Here is a 15,712-nt window from a genome sequence, read left to right as displayed (position 1 = left end):
GTCTAGGACTAGTTAAGACATAGATGTCCAGGTTTCATACTCTTGTCCCACCCATTGCCCAGCCCGTTTCTAACTCAGTAGCTCTAGGATCAGCTCAGATAATAGATATACATATTATATGTAATACACACACACATCTGTAAATTTTTTGTACCAGGGATTGAACCCAGTGCATTCTAACTCTGAGCTATACCCCCAGCCCTTTTTATTTTTATCTTGAAACAGAGTTTTGCTAAGTTGCTGACAGCCTTCCCAAGTTGTTGATGCTGGCCTTGAACCTGTGATCCTTCTGTCTCAGCCTCCCAAGTATGGGGATTATAGGCATGCACCACCACACCTGGCTAGACAATCTATATCTATCCATCTATCTAATCTATCATTATATATATATTTTTTTTTTTCAGTACTGGGGATGGAACCCAGGGGAATTCTGCCTCTGAGCTACACCCTCATCCCTATTTTTTATTCTTTATTTTTGAAACAGGGTCTCACTGAGTTACAAAGAGCCTTACTACATAGCTGAGGCTGTCTGTGAACCGCAATCCTCCTATCTCAGCCTCTCAAAATGCTGGGATTACAAGTGTGCGTCACCACCCCCAGCTTTAGATAATCTATATTTTAAACAAATACCTCAGGTGACTTGATGCAGCGAATAAATGGACAAGAGTGATGCTACTATGGGTTAGTTCTCTGCTGGCTGCTCCCTGCCCTAGACGGGCTTGGAGGGGTCTCTGCTTTAGTCACAGTACAGTTGGTACAAGAACATTGCTGACCTGGGGATGTGGGAAGAGACAGGGCAGCGATTACAGAAGGCTCTGAAGCCTTCTTTACTCCTTCAAAATTACTTAGACATCCAATTTTAATCAATTTAAAAGTGTGATATAATAAGCATTATATTATTTAATTCTCATATAAACATAATTCTATTACTTAGCTCAGTGTCTGATAACATCAAAAATATATAATAGCATATTTATACATGACTGTATTTATATAAATATGAATATAAAGAGAAATATAATAGACCCTGTGGGTTTTGCTCAGTCATTAAATACCAATTAGCAATCAATCAGATGTAAAGGCTGCTTAGTTGAGTGTGTGAACACTTTATACAAAGTTCATCTGCTTCTGAGGAGGTGGCAGGTGAAAAGAAGAAAAGTGCGCTCCTCCCAGGCCCATGGGTTGGGGGCCTGATTCTTCTGCATGGCAGCTGCAGGTTCTTGGGGTTCCCAGACCTCCCATCTTATTCATTTTCTCACCTACAGATCCCCAGTGAGGTGAATCCACCCTAGTATTAGCCGGTTGGCTCCTTCTCTACATCCCCAAGGCCTGGCCCACTGCCACGCTCCGGTGCCCTGGAGCAGCGTTCCCCACTCTGCACACTCTCCTGCTCCTGATGCCTCTGGCTGCTAATGTTATTTTCAGTCCCTGATTTGCCCTTTATACCCAGTTGGATTTGTCCAGGTAGAACAGTGACTCTTTCTTGATCATTACTTGTTTCCAATACAACTATAATTTAAACCGACTCTGTTCACCCCCATCTCCACTGCAATGTATTTAAGTGCAGTGTATTTGCCTGGTCCAAGAATGTAATGTTGCTATTGTGTCAGAACAGGAAAGGGGGCCACAAATATGTATGACAAATATCCCCAGGGCATCACTCTTATGTTCCTTTTTTTAAAAAAAATATATGTGTTTCTTATTGGTACTCAGTTTAGTAACTTTATATTGTTATAACAGAACATCTGAGACTGGGTAATTTATAACAAAAAGCAGTTTAGGTTGGTTCACATTTCTGGAAGTGGGAAAGTCCTCTTCCAGGCAGCCACGTTTTGGAGAGGTCCTCATGGCACGTCCTCTCTTAGTGGAAAAGCAAAAGGACAGGCAAGAACACACAAAATGAGCGCGAGGGGCGGGCTCGCTTGTATAACAACCCACTTCAGATAACTCCAGCAAGGACAGCGCTCATTATCCATGAGTGCAGAGACCTCAGGACCCAAACACCCTCCCTTAAATAAACGTCTTTATTTTGCAAAATCTCAGTTTCCTCACCTGTTAGTGGAGATAATGCTGATCTTTCAGAGTAACCATTGTTAAAGACCAAAGATAATGTATGCCACTCACCCTGCCCAAAGTTTGGTATATTGCAAGCACTAAATATGGTCAGTGATTTTCTGAGCCATCTAGCTGCCCTTCCATGGAGCTCACATTTCTGTTACTGTTCCAGGAGGTGTTGAGACACTAGGTCAAATCCTGTATAGATATGTTACTGCCGCAGCTTCCGAGGGCCCAGTAGAGTAATCCTCTTCAAAAGAAATGGAGGATTACAACGCATACCTTGTTCATTGTGAACTCTTATTAACTGCTGGTTTATATCACTTCTTTCCATAAGTGACTCGGGTGATGATGTTAATAATTTGTCTCAAAAGTTTGCCACATGCAGATGCCCATTGACTTATGATGCAGCTACACCCCAATAAGCCCATAATGAGTTTAAAATATCATATGCATTTAATACACCCAGCCTATTGAACATCATAACTTGGCAGCACAGTCCACTGCAGAGTACTGGTTGTTCACCATTACGATGCAATTGCTGGCTGGAGCTGAGCCATCAAGAGAGAGTAGCATGCCACATATCACAGGCCTGGAAAAAAGACCAAATTACAAATTTAAAATACGCTTTTGACTGAACACATATCGCTTTTGTACCACCTTCAAGTCAACAAATTCTAAGTCAGGACCATCTTGACCGTATTAACATGACACTCGCTGGGTTTTGGTGTAGACAATCCATCTTCTCTTTACACCCATTCAGTTTCGCAGGTTCTCCTCTGCGTTTCAGTGTCTCCCCACATCCCCAGCACCGGGTGGCTCCTTTCACTTGTGTTCACTCGTGTTCCCTGTACTCCCACTCCAAAATATTGGGTTAAAATGGGGCAGGATAAGCGGCGTGTGGTGGCGCACGCTTGTAATCCCAGTACTTGGGAGGCTGAGACAGGAGGATCGTGTAGGTTCAAAGCCAGCATCAGCTACTTAGTGAGGCTCTGAGCAACTTAGTGAGACCCTGTTTCCAAATAAAGCATAAAATAGGTCTGGGAGTATAGCCCGGAGGTAGAAAAGCCCCTGGGTTCCACCCCCAGTACCACAAAAGAAAAAAAAATGGGGCAAGATAAAAAAGACCAAGACACCCTACCTGGAGAGAGGGAGGAGGTAAAGAGGAATTAAGAACCTTATGTCTTTAGGAAGAAGAGGGTTTCACATGAGGAATATAGAAGAGGTGATTAGTGTCCCTTCATCCTCAGTGGGCATCACGGAAACAAATAGATGCAAAGAATGATGCTTGGATTAGATTATTTATTTAGTTACTTACTTATTATTGTGGTACTGGGGATGGAAACCAGGGGCATTCTACCTCTGAGCTATACCCCCTAGCTTTATTCTGTTCTTTATTTTGAAACAGGGTCTCACTGAGTTGTGGAGGGCCTCACAAATTGCTTAGGCTGGCTGAGAACCTGTGATCCTCCTGTCTCAGTCTCCCAAGTACCAGGATTACAAGCATGAGCCACCACACCTGGCTTTGTTAGATTTTTTTTTAATTAATAATAGTAAAGAAAAAAATGCTGATGTGAAACATAAATTTACCTTCCCTGGTAGTTTTTTTTTTTAATGTTGGATGTGAGGGCTAGAAAGATAGACACATCTGTTTTGCACTCCTGTTGCTCTGCTTCATAGTGGTAACAAAAGGATAAATTGGATTCATTCAACAAATATTTATTTATTTATTTATTTATTTAGGCACTGGGGATGGAACCCAGGGGCATTCTACCTCTGAGCTACACCCTAGTCCCATTTTTCATTATTCATTTTGAAACAGGGTCTCACTGAGTTGCAAAGGGCCTCATTAAGTAGCTGAGGCTATCCATGAACCACAATCCTCTTGTCTCAGCCTCCCGAATGCTGGCATTACAAGCATGTACCATCACGCCTGGTTTTCAACAAATATTTATTGAGAGTGTCCAGTATTATAGGCACTTTTGCAAGTGATAGAACTGTAGAAGTGAGCAAACTAGGCAAAAATAGTGAACAAATAGTCAATGAATTGTGCGTTCTGTTGGATAACAAGTATTATGGAGAATAATGACAGGGCAGGAAGTAGGTGCGAAGGGACAGAGATAGGATGGCTATTTTAAGTAAGGTGTTGAGGGAGGACCTCATGAAGAAGGAAGCTTTGAATAGCATCCCAATTTGCAGATCATACATATGTCTCAGTCTGTTTTCTGTTGCTATAACACAACATACAGACTGGCAACTTGATAAACAGTATTGGCTCGACATTTTGGAAGCTGAGAAGTCTAAGTACACGGCTCCTGCATCTGGTGAGGGCCTTCTGGCTGCATTACAACATTGCAAAGGGCAAATGAGCACCCACAAGAGATGAATTGGATGAACTCATCCTGTTTATCAGGAACTCATTTGTGATATAATTAATTCACCCCAGAAATAATGGCACTAATCCATCTATAAAGGCAGAAACTTCCTGACCTAAGAGATCTCTTATCTATCTATCATCTATCTATCTATCTTTTGGCACTGGGAATTGAACCCAGAAGTGATATACCTCTGAGCTACACCCCCAGTTCTTTTTACTTTATTTAATATTTATTTATTTATTTATTTATTTATTTATTTATGTATTGGTACTGGGAATGGGAACCAGATGCATTCTACTTCTGAGCTACATCCCCAGCCTTATTTTTTTTTTTCATTCCTTATTTTGAAACAGGATCTCATTGAGTTGCAAAGGGTCTCACTAAGTAGCTGAGGCTGTCCGGGAACCTGTGATCCTCCTGTTTCAGCCTCCCAAATGCTGGGGTTACAAGCATGTGCCGCCACACGCAGCTAGCTCTTTTTATTTTGAAACAGGGTCTCACTGAGTTGCTAAGGGCCTTCCTAAGTTGCTGAGACTGATCTCGAACCTGCAATTCTCATTTCAGCTTCCCAAGTACTGAGACTACACCGCTGTACTGAGCTCTAAACAGTTCTTAAAGTCCTGCCTCTTGATACTGTCCCAATAGCACTTCGATTTCAAGATGAGTTTTGGAGGGGACTTTCAAGCCAAGAGAGATTGGCAGAGAGCAGTGGAAAGAGCGTGCCAGGCAGAGAGACAGTGCAGAGGCCCAGAGGGAAGGGCACATTCCAGCAACAGCAAGGAGCAAATGAGGCTGGAGAAGAGAAGAAAGGGTGAGCATAGGAAACTGGGTCAAACGGGATGATTAGGGCTCAAGTATGTCATCCCTTAATTCTGTGTTCCATTCTGCATATATGGGACATTGTTAAGTGCCAGAAAGAAAACTGTACCCAAGAGAAGGTATGAAAAAAATTAGGAGTAGCTAAAGAAAATGTTGATTAATCAGCTCTCTCAGAAGTAGCAGTCTCTTTCTGGCTAAAATATGATGTTTTCAAGTCTCTTCTACTAAATCAAGACAAGGACTACCTAACAACTGTCTAGGAATGATCGGAAGTTTTCAAATTTAGGCATGGTCTTTTAAATTGCATAGATAGCAAGACCCAACATAAAGCACTTACTGAAAAGCGGCAGCATAGCAATCAATGCCATGAGAAATTTTACCACTGAACGATGAAGAACCTTGGTGTTACAGCCAATTAACAAAACCTGGAACCCTGCTGCATTCCCTTGACCCATTTCTCAGGGACTTTTGTTTACCTGGGATTTTGCTGCATCTCACAGTTGGGGAAGCTTTCTGTACCAAATGGGAATCAATACTTAAGAAAGGAAGGCCTGGGTTTCTTTTTCCTCGGTGGTCTTCGCCCCTCTCCCCGCCCCTACCCGGCACAGAGCACTGGAGCATCTGAGAGGGGCCTGCAGCTCATCAAGATCAAGGCAGGCATTAGATTTCAAGTTGAAGTTCAAAACAGCTTGCTTTTTGCCGAGACATCTTACTTCCTGAAGTCAGACGGCGCCTTTGGTCCTTCGATGCGCTGAGTCACAAGCCAGACACACACTGGTCCTTTCATTTGAGGCCACCAGGCTGACAAGCAGCCTCCCTCTGTGGCAAAGAGAGCTCCCCTGAGAGCACCTTCAGGAGACGTTCCTGTGAAGTGAGGAGCCTTAGAGCAAAAAGGATGCTCTTGGCTTATTGGGTTCTTTCTCCTAGCTTTATTTTATTTTTTATATTTTATTTATTTAATTAATTAATTATTTTATTTATTTATTTTTGGTGGTACTGGGGTTCCTGGAAATCCTTCTACCTCCGGGCTACACTCCCAGACCTATTTTTATATATTTTTTATTTGGAAACAGGGTCTCTTAAGCCAACGCGGCACAATCCTCCTGTCTCTGCCTCCCAAGAGTGGGGATTACAAGTGTGAGCCACCACGCCCGGCCTCCTAGCTTTATTTTACCATGAGGAAATTTAACCACCCAGAAGAAATTTAAAAGCCTCTGCCCTTAGCCGGGCATGATGGCGCACACTTGTAATCCCAGCATTTGGGAGGCTGAGACAGGAAGATCACAGTTCACAGACAGCCTCAGCTATTTAGTGAGGTCCTCTGCAACTCATTGAGACCCTGTTTCAAAATCAAGAATAAAAAACAGGGCCGGGGATATAGCTCAGAGGTAGAATGCTCCTGGATTCCATCCCCAGTACTGCAAAAAAATAAATAAATAAATAAATAAAAATAAATAAATAAAGCCTCTGCCTAGCTGGGCATGGTGGCGCCTATCTGTAGTTCCAGTGTTTGGGAGACTAATATAGAAGGATCCCAAGTTCAAGGCCAGCCTCTACAACTTAGTGAGACCCTGTTTCAAAATAAAAAATGAAATAGGGCTAAAGGTGTAGCTTAAAGGTAGAGCCCTCGCCCTGTGAGTTCAGTCCCCAGTGTCATAAATTAAGTAGTTAACTAAAAGCCTCTGCCCATAATCTTTACATCCGTTGATCACCTACAGATGCCTAATGATTGCACTGTTTCCTTGATTTTAGTCTTATATTTACCTAGCAAGAGTATTCAAAAGACATTTATAGCCAAAATGTCAGAAGATTTCAGCCCTACAAAGGGCCGTTCAGGTCAGAGCCCTAGAAGCCCATAAAAGCTGCTGCCCACTGGCTATCTTGCTGGTAACCAGATCTTGGTGAATTGGAAGAAAACTTGGATAATTTCACATAAAAATCTAAAATCAAAAAGGTTCTTTAAAACTTAAAAGATCTGGCAACACTAGGTCAGATCTTGTGTTCTTTTAGAGGAACAAAACCCACAGGCAGATTGGGTACTGGGAGCGTGTGCTCCCTGGATCACCACTCACCTGGCCCCCAAGGTTTCATTCTTCCCCATTAGAGCCTGTTTCTGTGAGCCTGCACCTGGGGCCCCCACCTTGTCCAACCCTTCCTTTGGCAGGTGAGGAAAGCAGGAGTCTGAGAATTTTAATGACTCATCCAAGGTCACCGAATTAGGTGAAGGCAGAACTGAAGCCAGAATCCCAGCCCCCATCCCAAGATGCCCCATTTCCTGGAGCTCTGATTGTAAAATTGGGCCACATTTGAAGCAGTGTCTCAGATGATATTGGCTCTGAAGTTATTTTAATTATAAATCACCACTGGAAATTAATGAAGGCATCAAAGCCATGATACTGGTATAGACCAAAAGGGCTGGGGGAAAGTAGTATTAGGAGATAGAGATTTCCCGAGGGACTTTACATTTAAGTAATCTATATTTAAAATATCATGATTTTAGTGAGCAACAGAATAGGGCAATGAGAAACCGAATACAAATCACATCCTAATGTAGCTAGGCTGAATAAATTAGAAATGATATTTCTTAGGTTTTTCATTAGTGGCTTTTAATATAAGAATTCTGGTCTATAACCCTCATTTCATTAATTCGTGGTCATACATTTAAATGAAAATAAGTGAGTACTTATTAAGTCCTTTTAAGAGCCTTTATGATCAATGATATTATTTTTCTCATAAGGCTAATTACGGGCCACGGGGGTTTTTTAAATAAAGATAGATGTACCATAAACATATATAACACAAAAGTATACTGCCACTGATTTTTTTCCAACTGCATCATTTCAAAATAAAAATGGTGATTTTCTCACATGAAATTTTCTACGCACTACTTGCTCGTAGTCACAATCGCATCTTCCTTCCCAAAGAAACTCCAACTCTACCTGCACCGTTTCCAGAAACCTGTCTCCTTGAAGGGCTTTTTAAAAAAAGTCACAAAGCCAGGCATAGTGGTACATGCCTGCTGTCCCAGTACTTGGAAGGCTGAGACAGGAGAATCACAAGTTCACAGCCAGCTTCAGCAATGAGGAGAAACTCTCAGCAAAATCCTGTTTCAAAAATAAATAAATAAATAAATAAATAAATAAATAAATAAATAAAGTACTGGGGTGGGTATACCTTGGAGGTAGAAGAATGCCCCTGAGTTCAATCCCCAGTACCACAAAAGAAAAAAAAAAAGAAGTCACAATATTTCTATGTATAAGTATGTGGTCTCGAAAATGACCCCCTTCACCTCCTTCTGAAAGAAAAGAGTACTTCTCAGATCATGATGTAGTGTCCAGTATGACAAATGGGACATGCTACATATACATGTTTTACATACAGTCCCACAGCTCCAAGAACATCAGCAGCCATCCAAACCTAGGTACTGGTTAGAGTCCAAACAGTTTAAGCATAATGCTGTTCAGTAATGTGGTAGTGCCACTGGAAACTGCAGTTACTAAAATTAACCTGACACTTGGCAGAAATGATCATAATACTTCCCATCACAGCCTTATGACAGACAGAAAGAGTATCTGCGTGGGACAGGCAATACTGAGAGCGGAGCTATGCATCCAAGGATGGACCAAGGATGTCTGAGGACAGAGAGCCGGACATCTAGCATTTGGAACCCAAATGCCAGCCTTTGGCCCCACAACCCAGAAGTCCTGGCTCAAGTTCAAAGTCCAAACTTCTCTTTGCCAGCAGTCTGTTTTCTCCTGGGGTTGGGGAAGGAGTGTCGTGATTTGGCGAAGAAAAGGAAGGCTCTATTGTGTCATTTGTCAGAGTGGGGTTCCTCCTCTCCTTTCCTCTCCTCTCCTCTCCTCTCCTCTCCTCTCCTCTCCTCTCCTCTCCTCTCCTCTCCTCTCCTCTCCTCTCCTTCCCCTCCCCTCCCCTCCCCTCCCCTCCCCTCCCCTCCCCTCCCCTCTCTCTCTCTCTCTCTCTCTCTCTCTTCCCCCATCATCATCATCGAGGTGAGCTCCTTCAAAGTCAGGCAGCTCTCTTTAATTGCAGGACTACCTTAAAGGCAAGGGAAGTCACTCCTTTCCTGGTGCCCAGCTCACTGCCTCTGTTCTGGCTGTATTTTGTTCTAACCTAAAGCATAAATCAGCTTGCTCAGACACAGCTCAGGAGCCCAAGGCAGTAAAGGGTTAAACAAATTCCTTAGAAACCAGAGGAGGGAAGGCTCCTGGAGCTGTGCAGGTGCAGAATTACAGCCTGCCACTGCTCATCACACCAGATTCCTCAACCTTGGTACAGGGTCGCAGATAAAGCAGCAGTTGGGTTTTCTTGTTTTGCCATTTAAAAAAAAAAAAAAAAGAGTAAATGAAAAAAATATATTTCTATTCTCTCAGCATAGAACCGAGCACAAAGTATGTATTCTTGGCAAATATGTCGGCTGGCCAATACAATTTTAAGATTTTTTCTTTTTCTTTTTTGAATCAGAGTTCTTTCTCACCTCTTCAACTCCCAGTCTGACTGAAGCTCTCCTAATCCACAGATGGTCAGTTTAAGGCCACAGCATCTGACTTAACCACAGAAGGGCAATGTTCCCATGTGGGAGGCAGGCCAAAGCCCTGCACTGTCATGAAGTCTCCTTATTTAATTGCATGAATGTGCACAGGTTAGGATTTCAAGGACAATAAAATAAGTAAATATGTGAAAACCAATCCTCAGGCAATATAAAAATGAAAGAAAATTTATCTTTTCTTAGCCAACAGTGGGACAAGCCAAGGTGTGCGAAACATACAGCAGAATACTTTGTCCTTTCTTTTTTATTTAGTCAAAACACATCAGTACAACAGAGGTCAAGCCCAGTTCAGTGGAGGTTGTTCAAACTACACCTGCTAAAGGAATAAACCTGTAAAATGATATGTTGATGGCCCAAATCAAATTAAATAAATCAAAGAGAAGGCAGCAAAGCCCTTTTAAATAGCTCACCAACCACGTTTCCATGCACCAAAAGGAATACACAACATAAAAATGTTTTCTAGTTTAAAGAAAATATGACAGTTCCAGGGAAATTAGGCTATGCATTTAACAGGTTCCACTGCACTGTTCCATCAACCCCTTGCACACCGTGATCGTTTATGAAGGTTAACGCTTGTGAAGATCTGTGGGATTAAAAATTCATTGCATTGCTTGGGGCTGATAAATGCAGGCATATCCTCAATTGTCCTCGGCCTCCTCCCTGCTGACACTTCAAATGGGGCCCTAACCTATGCCGTCTCCACTCTCTAAACTGCCAGAACCGCAGGCTCTGCCAGACAAGCACAGTTGGTTGTACGGGGCCACCCATAGTTTGTATATCCACCTCACTGCTGCAGGATGCAGAGAATTAACTAGTCTTCTTTCTTGGATAAAGCTGATTATCTGATTTGTCAACGCTTTGTTTGGAAATATAAAATTCAATATAGTTCCCCCCCCCCGAGAATATTATTTATACAACACCTCAATCTGTCGCAATATTAACAAACAGAATCATGTTAACTTTGAGCAGAGTGGTTTGGAAAATTAATTCTAAAAACAGACTGCAACTATACAAGGAGAAAAACAGATCAAAAACACTTTAAAAAAAATGTTAATATTCCCAAAACTTTGAGGCAACATGGAATCATTCTTTGACAGGTTTACAAAGTACATTAGGCACAGTAAAAACCTATCACAAAGTGTCGGTTTATCCTATCTCAATTTAATGTTTTAAACAAAAATTAACAACTAGCTTTTAAAATTGCTAATACTTGACATGATAAAAAACATAAAAAGAAAAAAGTAAACCAACAAACCTTCAGTCTTTAAAAAAAATTTTATGTGAAAGTGTACCTTTTTCCTTTTTACTTTTACTGACGACTTTAAGGTGATGTTGGCCAGAGTCCAGCTCAGCTGGGATCTTAAGCTCTCCCCTCCCTCATTCTAGAGCATCAGTTCTTTAAAAAGCTCCAATCTCCGTGCCCCAAGGTCTATAGGGCTTGCCAAGGTTTGCCGCCTGCGTGGGCGCCGAAGGGCTCAGTGCACTGGGAGAGAGTAAGTGGAAGGAGCCCAAGGAGAAGGGGAAGGCGGACAGCGAGGCCACGGAGGAGAGCAGGGGCGGCGACAGTTTGGAGGCGGAGGTGACCACCGGCAGCACGGGTCCGAGGCCGCAGCTAGGGGGCGCTCGCAAAGCAGGCGCCTCGGGGTGCGCAGAGGCCAGCCTGCCTTGGTGGTGGGGTTCCGTAGGAGACGCCGCGGTGCCAGCGTTCCGGTGGCCGTTCTGGGGCAGCAGCAGCGGGTGCGCGATGTGCGGGTGAGGTCCGAAGGCGCTGCCCCAGGGAATGTGTCCAAGGCCCGCGTGGGCGCCGCTCGCGGCTTCCCGCTGGGAGGCGTAGTTGTTGAGATGCGAGACGAGTCGAACACGAAGCGGGTCGGAGGCATCTAGTCCCTCGATGATGCTCAGGTAACGGGCAACTTCTGCCAGGCACTCCCGAAACCCCAAACTTCGATAGTCCATGGCAAGGGCGTGCACGTCAAAGTAGCCTGAGCCAAAGAACAAAAGGAAGAATTCGGGGCTTTGCTCAGGAACCTCATTTCTTCCATTCCCAAAGGCGGCCCTTCCCAGCAAATACCTAATCCTTCAGGCAAGGCACTCACGGGTTCTCCTGCAGATCCGAATGTTTTGGAAATGACCAAAATCTTTGCACTAATCAACCTGAACAGACTATGTTTGCTAATTCAAGTTCAAAGCCCAATTAGAAGCTGCCGAGCAGAAACTGGAATTATACCCTACCAGCAGATGAAACTATGTTCGTTCCTTTAATGTTTTCCCTCAACAACAACAAAAATACATCAAGGACAGAGAAACCACAGAGCAGTGAAATTCATTAGACACACAGATGTAAGTTATCATCCTGAAGCTTTCAGGCACTTGGTCCTCAGTAAAGCATTTTCCTGGCTGGAGACAGACACTCAGACTGGGGTCCCCCACCTTCTGTTAGGTTTTTCTCTACTTAACCACAACAGGTTTCTTTCCTCAAGAGGCAGAGTCATGTGGCAGCTCATTAAAAAAAAAAATCTTGCATACAAAATTAAAAATGTTTTCATCTTTTTTTTCAAAATGGCAGTGAGAGCTACCTGATTTGAATCAGGGCTGTCACGACTTTAAGGATCTCAAAGATGATAGATATTTTCCAAAAGGTGCATTGTTTTTCAACGTGCAGAGGGCTGGAGTGATGAATTCACAGGAGAAAATCCGATGTGCATTTGAAGATGTACTGACAGGCAGTGGCACACACCAAACATCTTTCTCTCCCCACCCCCGAAGAAAAAGCAGCCAGAGACTGCACCAATCCTGGCCTGGGCCTGCTGCTCCCTCCACCCCCACCAGGCAGGGCCCCCACATGGACAAATGAGAGGTACCTTTCCCCCCTGCAGTGTGCAGCATTTTCAGGTGATCCACCGTCATCTGCAAGATCTCAGCTTTTTCTAGCTTAGCAGAACCCTAAAGAAGAGAATGGCAAAAGATTGATTTGACACAAGTGCCTTGGGGGCACTTAAAATATATGTGCATATTTATACACATTTGCATATACATATACACACATACACACACGCATACTCTGTAAATTGAAAAGCATGAACTGAAGCAAAATGAGCTGTCTTCACAAAATCCATTGGCATCTGTACGAAGCCATTGAGACATAAACAAGGTTATTTTCCTAGACGTGGATAAGGTTCAGATTCACGGGGGAAGGATTCGGAAGGTGAAGATAACTATTCTGATGGCTCTACCTACTTTCTCCATTACCTGCTTCTCAAAAGCACTGGGTACCAGCCTCCTCAGCTCAGACAGACTGTTATTGATCCGGTCTCGTCGGCGCTTCTCAATGATCTGTGGGAAGCAGGCAAAACAAAGGACACTTCTATCACGACTGTAAATTTCAAAAAGAAACATGGCTCTTTCTGTTAATTAATAACAAATAACAAAAAAAAAAAGACTCACTCCTCTCCGTCTTTTCCTAGCTAGGATCTGTGAAGATGTAGTTGGGGACATGGAACCTAGAGCTGAACTCAAGTTTCTGAAAGAAGAGAGGGGGAAAAAAAAAAAAAAAAAAAAAGATTAGCCTTTAAGCGGGGCGAGGTGGCCTGAGGGGCTGCCCCAACCCTCCCGGCAACTTGCACTTGAGAGTGGCTGGCGGGCCCCCGGCACCTCGCGGAGGTCACCCCGCGCCCGCTGTCACCGCCGCCCCCGCTCACCCATTCTCGTCCGCGCTCTCCTTCTCCACCTCTATGTTCTCGTCCAGCTCGCTGTCGGAGGAGCTGAAGTCGGGGTGAGCTCGCTTCATGCTGCTGCGCGGGGGCCCCGGGGAGGGTCGGCGCGGCGGCGGGCAGGGAGGAGTTAAGGACGGCGGCGCGGTGCGCGCTCGGCTGCTCGGGGTCCGCACACTCAGGTCCCGCTCGCGCTCCGCCCGGGTTAAGACTCAGCCATCGCTTTCCCACGCCGAGCCCCAGCGCGGGCCGGGGAGGGCGGGGCGGGGCCGAGGAGGGCGGGGCGGGGCCGCCGCTCCCCGCGGCCAATCGGGCTCCTCGCCTCGCTGATTGGCAGCCGCCCCGGGGCGGGCGGGGCGGGCTGAGGGCGCGGGCGGGCGGCCGGCTTCCCCGCCCCTGGCCGGCGGCGGTGCGTCGGCTCCGCCGGGGCTCGGCGGGCTTCCTCGCGGGGGCCGGCGGCGGGGAGGCGCGGGAGGCCGGGTCGGGACACTGGCCCGCCCGCGCCCCGATTGGCCTGGCCGCGCGCCAGGGCCGCGCCTGCAGCGCCGCCGGTGAGCCGCACGCGCCCGGGCCGTGGGAAAGTGCCGGCGCCCCGGCCGCCAGCCAATCCGGGCGGCTGGCGACGGCGGCGGCGGCCGCGCTGGCGGCGGCGCTGGGCGGCCGCATGAATGGAGAAGAATGGCGCGGCGGGGGCGCGGGCTGGGCGGCCGCGGGCTGGGCTCCCCGTGTGAACCTGTAATCGGAGCCCGGGCGCCGGCCGGCCCGGAGCCCGCCGCCCTGAGCCGCCGGCAGTCTCGCGGCGGCCGCCCAGCCGGCCTCCCGGGCGCGCTCCGGCCCCGCTGCACCTGGCCAGGCCGCCCGCCGACCCCGCGGGGCGGGCAGGGGCCGCTCCAGCGCGCCGGGCGCATCCGCGGCGGCCATCAGCCCAGGGCCCAGACACAGGGACGGGGCAGGACGTGGGTGTTGGAGGATGTTCTTTGGTTTCTGAGACCGCCCATGCAGCCAGACGCTTCTGCAAGGGCTCCCCAGCCTCCGGGATGTGCATCTAATTTCCGGGGAAGTGGAGCGCTTGTTTTCTCAGCTAGCTTAAAAAAAAAAAAAAAAAAAAAAAAAAAGCCAGTCCCGGGGGATATTCATTATGTTGGTTCCCCGCCTCCCCTCAGGCTTTGGCCGCCAGATCCTCTCAGCGGGCGACAGGGTGGCGGGCAGGGTTTGCATCCCAGGCCGACCTCTCTTCGGGAATGCACGTCTAACCAGTAGACACACGTGCACACGCGCACGCACGCACACGCTCCCCCACCCCCGGCTCGGTGTGGCCTGAGGTGTACTGGGGGCTCTGTGAAGTTCTGTAGCGCTCCTGACAAGATTTTTTTTTTTTTAATACAGTTTTAAATCTCAGAACTGAGCTGGGCATGGTGGTGCACGCTTATAAAATCCTAGCATTCGAGAGGCTGAGACCGGAGGATCACGGTTCGCGGACAGCTTCTGCCACTTAGTAAAACCCTGTTTCAAAATAAAGAATAAAAAATAGGGCAGGGGAGGCCTAAAAATAGACCCAGGGAGGTCGAATTCCCCTGGGTTTCATCCCGAAAAGAAAAAAAAAAAAAAACTCAGAACTGATTTCTGATCCCAAGATTTCTGGAAGCAGGTTGGAGTGGCTGTTTTGGACATTGTCTTCACTGTCCCTTACAGAGGTGCAGAGCAGTTTGTCCCAGGCCCGTTGTTGCAGCCTGCAGTCCTGTCTGGGAGGGACATCTTAATGCATGTGGAAGATTCTCACCGTTGAAATAGCTTCTAGACCTCATTCATCGTTTATCTCAATGCCATCTTAACACACTGGAAGGCACACCGAGCTGCGGTGCTGAATTGATGTGTTCCTTTAAGCTCCCACCTCCATGTGCCACCAGGGAAGCTCTTATGCCACCTGCCTCCAGCCCCTCAGCTGGCCACCTCTGCTTCCCTATCTGGGCTGGATCCCTCCAAGGATCCCTCCATGGATCCCCTTGCTTCCTCACCATCCACAGTGCTGCCTGTCTGTTGCTCATCCAAGATCAGTCTTACCACCTGCTTTCTCTGCTCCTGCTCACAGGTAGCACAGCTTCTTGGGGATTGCTGCTGTCACAGAACCAGAGGCTCAACTCCCAAACTCCCTGACTAAAGGCAAAGTCTCCCACTGCCTTCAG

The 15,712-nt window shown here is 46.4% G+C and overlaps 1 protein-coding gene across 3 annotated transcripts; it reads right to left on the bottom strand.

Moving 5' to 3' along the window:
* Positions 1-11,217: 11,217 nt before the first annotated feature.
* On the bottom strand, positions 11,218-13,606 carry HEY1 (hes related family bHLH transcription factor with YRPW motif 1; the record flags this gene model as incomplete). 3 transcript variants are annotated; one of them, XM_080695244.1, is made up of 5 exons in its annotated part: positions 11,218-11,801; positions 12,681-12,762; positions 13,069-13,152; positions 13,246-13,339; positions 13,518-13,606. In XM_080695244.1, 5 exons carry the CDS (start codon positions 13,604-13,606, stop codon positions 11,218-11,220), a joined length of 933 nt encoding a protein of 310 aa, XP_080551370.1. The 3 variants fall into 3 exon arrangements, with proteins under 3 accessions (XP_080551370.1, XP_080551371.1, XP_080551372.1); XM_080695245.1 differs by having other exon boundaries at positions 13,057-13,152; positions 13,264-13,339; XM_080695246.1 differs by having other exon boundaries at positions 13,264-13,339.
* Between the last annotated feature and the right edge of the window lie 2,106 nt (positions 13,607-15,712).

This window comes from Muscardinus avellanarius (genome assembly GCF_963383645.1).
Source record: "Muscardinus avellanarius genome assembly, chromosome: 4".
Classification (NCBI taxonomy): domain Eukaryota; kingdom Metazoa; phylum Chordata; class Mammalia; order Rodentia; family Gliridae; genus Muscardinus; species Muscardinus avellanarius.
This window is presented reverse-complemented; position numbering and strand designations above follow the sequence as displayed.